At 42.4% G+C, this 12,135-nt stretch overlaps 1 protein-coding gene across 1 annotated transcript in view; it reads left to right on the top strand.

Annotated features, from left to right (window-relative positions):
- The window catches only part of LOC121673524 (VPS10 domain-containing receptor SorCS1-like), a 148,717-nt gene that overhangs the window by 79,145 nt on the left and 57,437 nt on the right, over nucleotides 1–12,135 (top strand). The window contains exon 2 of the mRNA XM_042046883.1: nucleotides 8,889–8,956. Within this exon, the coding sequence (XP_041902817.1) occupies nucleotides 8,889–8,956 (68 nt within the window). The remainder of the gene's footprint in view (nucleotides 1–8,888; nucleotides 8,957–12,135) is intronic.

Genomic DNA, 12,135 nt, shown 5'->3' with positions numbered 1-12,135 from the left:
TAAAATTAAAGTTTTGAAGGCTTTAGAGGGAGCTTCTTAGCAAGGGGGAAGAACTGGGAGATATGATCCAGTGTGGGTTGCTGAATCAATAGAAATAAATTATGAGTTCTTTGCTATCACCTCTTACAAGGTATGATAGGGGACCCTTAAATCATATCACTACCTGACAGGAGAGATTGTATTTATGTTTAACTGAGTTACACAGAGATAAAGCTCAGGCTTCTGTTATTTTAAGCAATCTAGATGTGTTTTCTGGTGGGAATGTGTGTTTATGTGCAGAAAAATGATCCTGAAGAGCTGGGAAAAATTCTGTGGAGCAAAACTGTGACTTGTGGGGGGGTGGGGTGGGGTGGATCAGATAGTGTGGGGAGTATTTTCTATCTCTGACTTCTCTGACTAATGCTACTCAGAAGCTGCTGATAGTGCTGGTCTGTCCACCCTCCCTTCTAGTGTGTTTATTCCTAATCACCACACCCTTTCCAGACACTTCTCTCCTAATTCTGTGTGGCTGATAATTGCTTTTATGTTACACAGACACACATGAGTGTGTGCACTCTCCTGCAGCCTCTGGGACAGAATCCAGCTGCTCTTTAAGGACTGATAACCATGCTGCAGGCATCTCATTTATTTCTTTATTAAGGAGGTTTTACACGATTGCACAATTGCAATTATGGTTGGAATTTTTGTGTGTGTACACTAAAGGCAAGCATGTAGGTATGCAGGAGAGATTCTTGCTAAAACTGAGGCAGGATTCACCAATTTCATTTCGTATTTTCTTGGAAAAAATGTTGTGTGAGAGATATTGCCCAATTTTTAATGTGTAGTGGAGATGAAAGAGCCTTTGGGCTGACTTGCAGCCACTATACAGCTAGTGGCTATGAATACCCTTCCTTTGGTTGATGATTTGATTGGAATGTCTGCCTTGGGAGGAGGGAAATCAGACTTCTTTTCCCACATTGTTGTAAAACATTATAGTCTGATTCCTTTTCTGAGTCCTGGAGTCATTAGTCATTCCTTGCTGGTGGGGTTATTCAGCTGCATTCACTACCATGGCAAGGATTCCTGTGTGCTAGGCATCTCTGAACATACCCTAAATTACAGTCCCTGCACAAAAATGCCTAAAACCAAAAGCATGAAGGACCCTGTCAGATTCAATTAAAAATCCTTTCTGGATTTGTGAGAGGCCAGAAAGGTAAGTCTGTGACTCCAGAAGAGTTGTCTCTCTCAGTGTTGATGCTGATGGGTGCTGTTTCTTTGACAGACTGGGCTTGCCCTTGGATTGCCAAAGCAGAGAAGCAGCACACAAATTCCTGCCTTGCTTTTGCTGGTAAAGGCACAGGAGGAGAGAGCTGGGCTTTCCAGATCTGGCTCTTTCCGCAAGGCTGCAGTTTTAGTGGTTTTAGTTCTGGGTTTTTTTTTTTCTTTTGCACCCTCAGGTTCTGTTCATTCAGTGCAAGTCCTGTAAATGGGAATTTCAAATTGTTCCTTACATATGGAAGGTGCTTTTGTGAAGATAATGTGATTTGTCTCCAGCTGTGCCCGTGGGAAGACTCCTGCTCTGGCTCCAGCCTATTGTGCTGCCTGATTTATATGGAAAGGGAGGAGGACAGGGGACAGAAGGAGCCTGCTGTGGCAGTTTTCCTACTGGAAAGTGATAAGCAACACAGGCAAAGGAGGATTAAAGGCAAATATCCTCCTTTTAGTTGCTGGTTCTTGTTTTGAGGACAAATTTGACAGTCTCAGCTGTTTGGAGATCACAAGTTCACTGGAACATGTTTTGTTTCTGTGTGTGATCTTGGGACTTGTTTCTTTCAATTTCAGAAGGCTCTTTTGCCTGCACTACCTGAAGCCACCCACAGATCATTTTTATCCTCCAGAGATTAAAAAAAAAAATGAAAGAAAGAAAGGAACAAAAGTAAGGAAAAGTACTTTGCTGCAGGTTAAGTTGGCAAAGCTTTACACTTACACAAGTGCTCCTCTGATTTCCAGGGGCAGGATTTGGCCTGTGTTTGTTGTCAGTACCTCTGCTGTTTTCTTCTTGTGTCTTAGGATGTTCGTTAACTCCTATTATCTGGACATAAGTTTTCTTCAGCTTTGCTCACCGGCTGGGGAAAAAGGGGTAGATTGGTATTTAAGGCATATGCTTTCCTTCTTAGTTAATCATCCTCTTACTCTGGGTGAACTCAGATTGGTGTTTTATCTTCCAGATAATGCCTCTTACCTTAAATTATCTAAATGTGCTGAATTGGATTATTTCAGCTGTGCTAAATTTCTCGATGGAGATACTTTTTCAGAATAAAATGGTCTTCAATTTGATTTTTTGTATGTATTCGCAAAGTGGATCGAACCAAACTCTTAAAAGTTGATTTGGATTCTTCTTTCTGAGTGTTTCCATGTAGAGAAACACTTAAACTTTCACTCAATCTCCCTCTGCCTCCTCATCAGTAAAACAAAGATGCCATTGCTTGCCTTGTTTCATAGTGGTGATGCTTGCAGAATTTGTTAACATTTGTGGAATTCAAATTCCTCTCCTGGGACCTTCCTAATAGTTCTTTCTATATGCTTCTCACAACTGGAGATGGCACTCTTGGGTATTGGCAACTGCACTCAGACCTCCAGTGTAAATGAGGATGGAGATGTTACACAGTTTGATCACTCACATGCTCACATATATTTCTTGAGGCTGTATTTGTACGAAGAGATTTTGGTGAGACCAGGATTCAGCAATGATTGTTTTTGAGAATCACTCTACCTTGACCTAGGAAAACACTTGTACTGGAATAATTTTCTTCAGAGCAGCCTGTGCCATGCTGTGTTTTGAATTCTTGGTTAAAGTAGTGCTGATAGCACACTGATGTTTTAGGTGTAGCTGAACTGAGCTTCACAGTGTCAGGTTTTCTGTTTTTCACTCTGCCCACCCGAGGAGGAGGCCAGAAAGGTGTTGTGTTCCATACAACATCATCCTCAGCAGTAGTAACTATGTTCTAAGGCTGGTTCTGCATTGGTCTGCTGGGGGGGGACAGTCAGTGACTGCCTTTGTATCACTTGTTTATTTATTTATAGTTTCTTTCCTTTCCTTGACTAATGAAAATGTCTTTGTCAGGAATTACAAGTTTTTTAATTTTGCTTTTCTGGTTCTCTCCCCCATCACCCTGGGGTGGGACAGAGTGAGTGTCTGGGTTGGTGCTTAGTTGCTGGTTGGGATCAACCCACCACACACTTAAGCACAAATATATATTGAACATACAAATGGTCCTTTCCCCATCTTTTGAGTGTTTGTGTGGGGAAATTTAGGCTGGTATTGGTGGCTTTTGACAGAATTAGCTTTGAATGAAGAGATTGCATGAAAGAGTGCTTTAGCAAATTCATGATCATGAATGTTCATGTCCATGCTTGTCAATCAGTCCGTCTTTAGTTAATAATCTTGTGCCTTGAAAACCACCCACCACCACCACAAAAAAGAAACCCAAAACAAACAAACAAAACCCCCCAAAAATCCCAAAGACGAAAACACCAGGGACCTACATAGATCCGTGCTGCTGGCATTTAAGTCCCAGAGCTTTTTAAGCCAACTTTTCTTCAGCTGTGAGCATTTTACTGACACTGGTTCCCAATACCTGTGCTTGCTCACATTGGAAATGTACTTCTTGGGTGCTGTTGCTCTCATATGGGTTGGGGAATGGCAGATGGAAATTGCAGACAAGCTTCCTGTGGCTGGCTTGAAGGGTAGAAAATGTTGCAAGCACCATGGAAATACGTGTGTGGGCAGGAGACCCCAGCATGCCATAGCAAGTGAGGGGAGAGCTCTCGTTTTTTACATGTAAATTTGCCTGCCCTCTTTCTGCTGTGCTCTGTGCTGCCTAGTGCTCATCCCTGTACTTGTTATTAATTACACTTGGCAAATATGTGCACAGGGCTACTGATGAGTTGTGTTAATCCCTGAGCTGATATAGCAGGATCACTTAGAGAAGAGATGTCTCATGAAGTGAATCAGAGCTGGCCTTTCAGACGTCTGTCTGAAATGATCACCTGCTTTCTCTGGCTCCTGTGCTCTTCCCTCTCGTGTCTCTAATATGAGTGTCCCCTTACACAGGAGCATGACAGCCTTTGATGTGGTGCTTTTCACTTGTTCTGAGGTTCATTGCCAAGCTGCTGAAGGAACTGCAGTGCCTTTGCACTCTAATTTGTGGGAAACAGACATTATATATTCCACTGTGGGGTATATGCAAAGGACTTTGCCCGTTTAGAGTTGGCAAGATCTGGAGGTGGGTTTAATGAACTAAAGTAATTTTCCTTCGTAGTAAAATTTTATTGGCATGGAAGATTGTTATGCCAGCAAATACTCTGAAAAGCTTCTGAGTACTTTTGTGATTTGTGGGCTTGGAGATTCCTGATAATTGTCTGAACAATAGGGATAATAGGGATCTGTTCAGGGATGTGTTTTTGAGATGGAATGAAATGTGGGCTAATGTTCCTGGTTGTAATTTTTCTGCTTTCATGCCAGCCGAGTTGTGTCAAGACTCAAGGCTGCTGAATTGGACAGTTTTGGATGCTTGCTGGCCTTATTTTAAGAAGAGGTCCATCATACTAAGTCTGGATTTAGTGGTTTAGTATGCTATAGAGCATTATGTCAGGATTCCTCAGTGCCAGAGGCTCTTAATCGGTATTGAAGTAAAGACCATTGAAGGTAAATGATTGGCAGGTGTTGGCATTTTTTTATATAAGCCTTAAAGCAGGGTATTTAGTGGACAGTGAAAAAAACCCCAACCTATGTGCACTGTGGAGATGCATTTGTGAAAAATAAAGTACATACGAAAATTCTTGTAGGACTGGAACATCACTTCTTTCCAAAGAAAATATATTTTTTTCTGATTATCCTTTCTTCATTCCCATTTCTGTCTACAAAACCAAAACAGTTTGTTAAATTATTCAGGTCATTAAGTTTTGTGTAAGCTCGGCTTGAAATTGCATTTTCCAGAGGGATTGTATTGCCTTAAGGGAGCTGTAATTCAGCCTTCCTATTTCCATACTCAGTCCTACAGACTCTTTCCCTTTTTTTCATTCTCAACCAGCTGAGCTGCCTGGTGTCCCAAGGGGCAGCTGCCCTGGGGTGTCCTGGGAAGCACACTGTAGTGCATGGAGCCTGGCCTGCAGGAGATGAGGAAATTTCATATCTGAGCTGTATTTCCTGAAATGAGAAGTATGATCCCATAATAAAATGCAGTTTAACATTGAGCTGACTTGGAATTAATTTTGGAAAGATTGGTTTGATGAATAGAAACAATTTAATTTGGCACTATAAAGGTGTTTTCTTTATTTTGATTAAATAATTCCTAAGTGTAAGTTTTTGCTGTTTCTGAATTGCTTGGAACTTTATTATTTTTTATTTCTTTTCCCCAGAGAAAAACGTTTTAATTTATGTTGCAGAATAGGCATTTTCTACGGGGTGGCAATTCCAGATTTCTCTCAGTTCAGGGAAGATCATGTTTTTGTTTTGAAATAATGCCTTAAATGTAAAATCTCAAATTTTCAGTAGAATTCAGCTTTTAAAATGAAAATCATCAAGATTTTCATGCAAAATTACACTGGCATGGAAAAAACAAGGTTATTTGTTAGGGTTGACAAAAACAAGCTGAGCTTCTTCAACTACAAAGCAGAAATTGGAAGCAAATGTCTCAGCCTGAGTCAACGAAGGTTTTTCCCTTTTTAATTTTTCTTTCTCCTGTCAGAATTCAGTTTTGGAAAATGTGTCCAATTTTCCTAATGTTTTGTTCTGTTCTTTCTCAACTAAAGCATTCAAGCAACAGGATGTCTTAGAAAATCTGGTGCTTTCCCACATCTGCCGCTGCTTCTTGTTTCTTCGTAGCATGGCTGGGGCAATGTGATGGGGCCTCAGAATATCCCCTTGAAAGGGTTTGAAGTTTCCTCTGCTGAGCTGTGTCAAACACACCCCATGGAGACAACTCAGGAACCAGCTCTGCCTTTCAGGCTCTGGTTTGTGTCTCAACCCCGTGATGGTTCCTGAGCAGCTGTGTTTGCACTGTGGTCTCATGGTCTCATGTGTGGGGGGGAAAGTGCTTTTGCAGCTTTTCTTGGGAAGATTGTGTGTTCAGATGCTCAGATCCTCCCCGGTTTTCAAACTCCCAAACCATTGCAAGAGTTACCTTTATTGAGTCTGAGGTGTTTTGTCTCAAAAGCAAGCGGGAGCAGAGTGGAAGCTGTCTGGGGCTATGGTGTGGGAATGCTGCCTGGGCTGGGCTCATGTCATGAGTGATTTTAGGGACAGGTTGCTGTAGGTGTTACCACTGCCTCAGGCAACTCCTGCTATTTCCTGGGACCCCGTGTAAGATACTGCAAAGGAATGCTCATGCTTGTGCTTTCCATGACCACCAACAAGCAGAGATGGATGTTAGTCATCCTGGGCAAAAATCCAGGAAAGTCATACTAAACAATGTGCTTTTACTATGAATTTATACCCAGGAGCTGAGTAGCATTCAGCCCACTTCTGTAAAGCTGGTGTTATCCTAGTATTTGCAGGGTGGTAACAGATAAGTGATGTCTTCAAAAATATAGGGCATAGGTGATCTAGGGAGAGACACACAAAGAGCTGGGAGAGTATGGATGCTGCCTTTAGTTGTAATTGCAATTTAGGGTGGAAAAAAGGTAGATCTGCTGAAATTTGACCAAGACACAGGGATTTTATTTACTGTGTTTAGGAATGGATCCAGGATCCACTGAACTCAGCTGTCTTCAATGTGCTTAGACTCTGAAACTTGAAAACTTGACTTTGTGAAACCTCACCATAGTTGCGAGCAATACGAGGCATGTAATTTCAGGCAGGGCTTGTGCTGTAGTCCATGGCTTCCTAGAGACTCTTGAGAGGAGTGCTGTCTGAGTGCCTGTGGGAATATAAGGAACATCCTAAAAATGTCATTCTCATCGGGTTTTAGCTGGGAGAAGGCTGCCCTGCTGGATGTAAGGTGAGGAGGCACACAAACCATACAAACCTTGGTTGCTGCAGCTTGCAGCTGGCTCTTCCCCTTTTGTATGGAAAGGTGTGTGCAGGGTTTAAGCTGTGATAAAAAGAATGTTAGCTTTATTTCCCCATAGCATAGCAGTGGTTTCAGCTGACATGGACTTGCATATGCTGACTCAAATCTGCCGGGCAGGTTTCTTTTCACACCCTGCTGGAAGCAGCTTGGCTATTATCTTCTTCCTAAAGGTCTCTGCGTGGGGAAATAAAGGGAAAAATGCAACAGGGGATGGTGAAAGTGAATCCAGTAGAGGGAGGAATGCTTGGAGCGTCTATTCTAAAGTCATTAAGTTGGGCACTGACTGCATAGTCACATACCAAGGTCCCTTACAGTTTGAACAGGTTTTTTCCTGGTAGTATGCTGACAGTAAACGAGTGCTGCAGCAGCTGTGTTATTGATTAATCCTTTGGCATTTTTCTGCAAAGCTTTAAACTCTGCACCCATCAGCCTTTCAGCTGGGAAAGCCCAATGAAAGGTATGGCTGATCCCACTGCTGTGGGAGGAGGAAGAGGGAGGGAGGCCTGGCTTTTGTATTAGCAAAGATCCTTGTTGCATAGGAAAACATTAATGAACTCAGCCATTTGAGCCACGTCTCTCACTTGGACCCACCTTTTAGGCAAACTGTGAAGTAACTGTTAACAAACCCCACCCAGGCAGTGGGGCTCATTGCCCTAGATGCTCTCTCTCACAGCTGGAGCAGATGTGAGGGAAACTGGCCTGTGCTTGAATCCTGCAAGGAGGAAATGATGCTGAAATGTTAAAATGATGCAAAACAATAATGAAGAGATGCCCTGGAGCTCTTCCTTCAGGCTGGTCCTGTAGAATCCAAGGGAATGAAATGTATGACATTAGTTATGCTAAAAAGGCAAGGAGCAGATGCTCAAATGCTTTACCTTCCATTGAGAAACCTCTGTTCTTTCTGCACAAGTTCCCATCCCAACACAGAGAGCACAGAGGCTCCCAAGCTATCAGAATGTGTAACTGCCTTTCTGGAGAGAAGAGCATTGGGCAGTGTAGCTTGTAACTAGGAGGATTACATTTACCTGTGAAATCTGAGGTTAGAGCACCAGGTACCTCAGAGGGAAGTTACATTCCTCTGTGGTCCCCTGTGTACTACTTAACTCCCTTCTCCCCCAGCCTCAGTTTGCAGGGGCATGACTCGGGAGTGTTCTCTTCAGAAAGTCAGTGAGTCCTGGAGCCTCTGATTCTCCCTGAGCACTAAAGATACAGGTGAAGTTTTGTCTTGCTCAGTGCAAAAGCAGAATGCCATGCTCCATGTCCCTCTTACCACTGCAGGAAGGTGATGGCATGTAGGAATTCCCATGCTTTGGAGTCAGTGACAGCAGATGGAGAAAACAAAGCTGATTCTAGGCAAGATGGACTGTTTTGCTGGATGGGGATCTACATAAACAAACTTGCCAGTTCTTTCCATGGAGACTCCATAATTAGTGATAGCATGTTGAGAGACAAAAGAAGTTGACTGTAATTTTAGATTGAGCTATTGAATTAACAAGGCTGCATTTGATTCCATTCCTGACTTTGAATAATTGTAGTTCCAGAGAGGTCAGCTCACAGAGTCTGATTAATTCCTGGTGGCATGTTTTATTTCAAATGCAAAACATGTTGGGATTAAAATAAGTGTTACTGGTTATACAATGCGCTAAGATACTGATTTCCCATTTTATTTTTTAAACCTACTTTATCCTATAATACTGCAACTTTAATGGATAAATGCTCAGCTCTCGTTTGGGTGGTTTCAGATGCCTTGTGTATCATTACAAAATCTAACAGCAACCTTTTCTTTCTCCTTTTTCCCTTTCTGTCTTCCTCCCTCCCTCCCTTTCCCCTCTCTAGGTGATTCTCATTCTGACAAAGCTCTACGACTTCAACTTGGGGAGTGTTACGGAGAGCTCACTGTGGAGGTACGTGGATTGTGGAAATCACAGCAACGGGCATGGAGGGTTGCACTGTGTCTCTTGTAAAACTGGGGGCTGACCTGGGGTGTGGGCGCGGGGGAGTATCTGGGTTCATCAGAGGAGAAGCTGGGAGAGACTCCGAGACAACTGGAGTTGCTTTTTGGAAAAGGGATACATGATTGGGACACATTCTTTTAATGAAGTGGGGTCTGCAAACAGGAGGGTTGCATCACGTAATGGCACTTCCCTGGCACACAGAGGAGCTTGGTTTCATTCTCACCTTTAAGTGTCCTTAGACAAGTCGCTTCCTTCCTCTCTCTGCTGTGAGGCTGGCAATGAGAACAGGCTCTACAGATGGGTACACACTGTGTCTGAGAAGGTAGAAAACACAGTGCTGATATAATCTTAGCTGATCTTAGCCTTGTTCCTCACCCGAGCTGAGATGGTCATCTTGGTGGTGAGTCTCTGTTGAGCTGTAAGGAGAGTAGCTGCTGAAGGACTAGAGATGCCACAGTGAGGTGCTGGTGCCTTCTCCACTGTGGATGTACATGGATGGTGTTGTATAGCTGCCATATTCCTAGTCTGCCGCAGGAGATGGACTGTCCTGGCCTGGGGAAACATGCTTCTGGACAGAGCGTGTGTTTGGAAGTGTGTGTCTGCATTTAAAACAAAGAAATAACTTAAAATCCCCTCAGCCCCCAAACTCACCCCTATAAACACCAAGGTCAGTTCTTTGATGTTTGAAATCACCAAATGGTTTCATCCTGCCTGTGGCATGGAAAGGGTATGTCTTTAACAGAATTGTTATGAGGTGTTTTTTACCCTAAGGACATATTAAAAAAAAAAAAAAAAAAAAGAATGAAAAAGCAGACAGGGGCTGGTGAGACCAAGTGCCTTGTTTCAGATTCACCTGGTGTATTACAGCTGTTGTGAAACCTGCTCATAGTGCAGTTGGTGGAATAGTCAGTGCATTGTAGCCAGTCCTTGGGTGTGAGCCCTCCCTGGCAGATGGTCTCTCATTCTTCTTTCTTCAGAAGTAATTTAAAAGCCCCTGTTTGGAGAAGGCTTTGGCCATTTGCTGCAGCTTTATTCCTGTAAATGTATTTAAGGGTTAATTATTCAGTAAAGCTCTTGAAACTTCTCAATTTGAACAGTACTTAAGAAGCCTAATTGCACTGCACCATGGTAATCTGCAAAAGTATAAATAACCATGCAGCTAAGAAGAGAGAACAGTCATTTCCACTTACCCTGGTACTTTTCAAGGTATTAATGCCTTAAAAAACTTTTGCCTCTTTACATAGCAAGTACAAATGGCACTGTGATTGTACTTTAAACATAATTGCTAAACAATCTGCTCTGCATAAATAATGTAACAAACAGGCAAACCTTGTCTTAATCCTGAGCTTGCAGCATCACCTGGGCTCTGCAGAAAGGTAATAGCAGCACCCCTTTTGGAAGTTTCCCAAAGTGATGGAAATGTAATTCATCATCAGTACATTTGAAAGCATCCAACACTTGGTCAGCTGGGAAAACACACTGCTTTGTGGGAGTGTTTCAGCATGTTCTGGAACACTTTTGGTCTCCAGTGAAACAGGGGCCAGTGAGGGGCCTGGAGACTCAAAGAGATTGAGAAGTTAGAATAGAATCTCCCATGTTCTTTTCCTAGGTCTATGAGGAAAGCTCAGGGTAAGAGCTAGTAGGTAGAGCTCTTGGGCTTTAAACCTTACTTTCTGCTTGGACAACTCAGGAAGAAGCCATGTTGTACTTGGCAGGGGAGTGTGGAGTCCTAGAGAGCATTTTTTAGTTTCTCTGCAAAGGACATTGAAGAAATGCAAATAGATACTTAGTGTAAGAAATAAGCCAGAGAGATACTCCTTTTCTTGGGATTTCTGTTCTGTTTGCACTTGCAGCCCCCTAAATCTTTGCATTATTTAAATTGGTGCTTTTCAATATTTTCTTTTCATTTTTGAGACCCTGAAACTTTTAAAAGGAGGATTTCTCTTTGCAGAAGGAATGTAAGCCTCCTGGCAATAGGTTTGCTTTTCTTAGTTAATTTTTGTAGATTCTTTGGGCCCTCAGATGGGTCACAAACTGAATGCAAGTTCAAGTAAGTATCAGAAGATGATCTGTACATTTCCAAGGTCTTTGGGTTTTTTCCTGTGTTCTGGAAATACAACTAATCCTTTCTGCTAGCCAGGAGTCCTGCCCATCTGAGCAGAGGTGCTGTATGATATCTATCCTGACCACTCGGCAAATACAGTTGCTTGCACAAGAGAGGAGAGTGGCTTTTGTGGCTGAGAGCAATGAATCACACGGCAGAGGATGCTGAGATAAAGCAGAGTGCAGTGCAATCTCCAAATACCATCTTGCCTCCACCTGCTTCATGCATCAAAATCTCCTCAGTTCCCCCTGGATTTTAGCATGAGAGGCTTCGTTTAATGGAGAACTGAATTGCCATATGAAAAGAACTTCTAATCCCTGCATCTAAATACAAAAACAAGTAAATCAATAAGAAAACATCCTGAATGTAATTAAAAAAGGGAGTGAGAGCAACAGAGGAAGAGAGGAGAATTAGAAGTTACAAGATACAGGAGAAGCTGCTCCTATATCAGGCTGATATGAGCTTAAGACAGGGGAAATGCTAGTCAGCATTTGAATGCAGGAACACAGGCATTGCTCTAATATCCAAATTCCTGCTTCTGGGGCTCAAACAATCACAGAAAAGGTCTCTATTGCTACTGAAGCAGCCAGCCTTGAAGCAGCCAGCTTCAAGGAAAAAAAAACCACCCACACACACTCTCTTCCTTGTGAATGCCACATCTCTTCTCCATCACAGGAGATACCTGTCAGTTGTGGTTTAGATTTTTGTTTTTCCCACTGAGTTGGGTGGAGGTGATAATTTTCCTCCTATGAAAGGAAGCTACTTTATTGTTACTTTACTATACTTGTGATGGTATGAGTCATTTATGAATTTCTGGAGAGAGGTCTTTTTCATGGGTCAAGAAATAGAACTGTAAAAATTATTTAAGCTTTTAGACATGCAAACCCTTCATCAGTTCTCATTTCCTAGCAAATTACCTAATTGTGTAGTTAAGAATCCAGCCTGCTTTAAATAAAAAATGGATTAAGGGATGGACATATACTTTCTGTATGTGGGAACCTAGAATGCAGAGAAATATTCTCGG

This window comes from Corvus kubaryi, unplaced genomic scaffold (assembly GCF_017639235.1).
Source record: "Corvus kubaryi isolate FWS band 111438036 unplaced genomic scaffold, C.kubaryi_AGA036_p1.0 65477, whole genome shotgun sequence".
Lineage (NCBI taxonomy): Eukaryota > Metazoa > Chordata > Aves > Passeriformes > Corvidae > Corvus > Corvus kubaryi.
The sequence above is the reverse complement of the archived record's forward strand: the minus strand, read 5'-3'. Positions and strand labels throughout refer to the sequence as shown.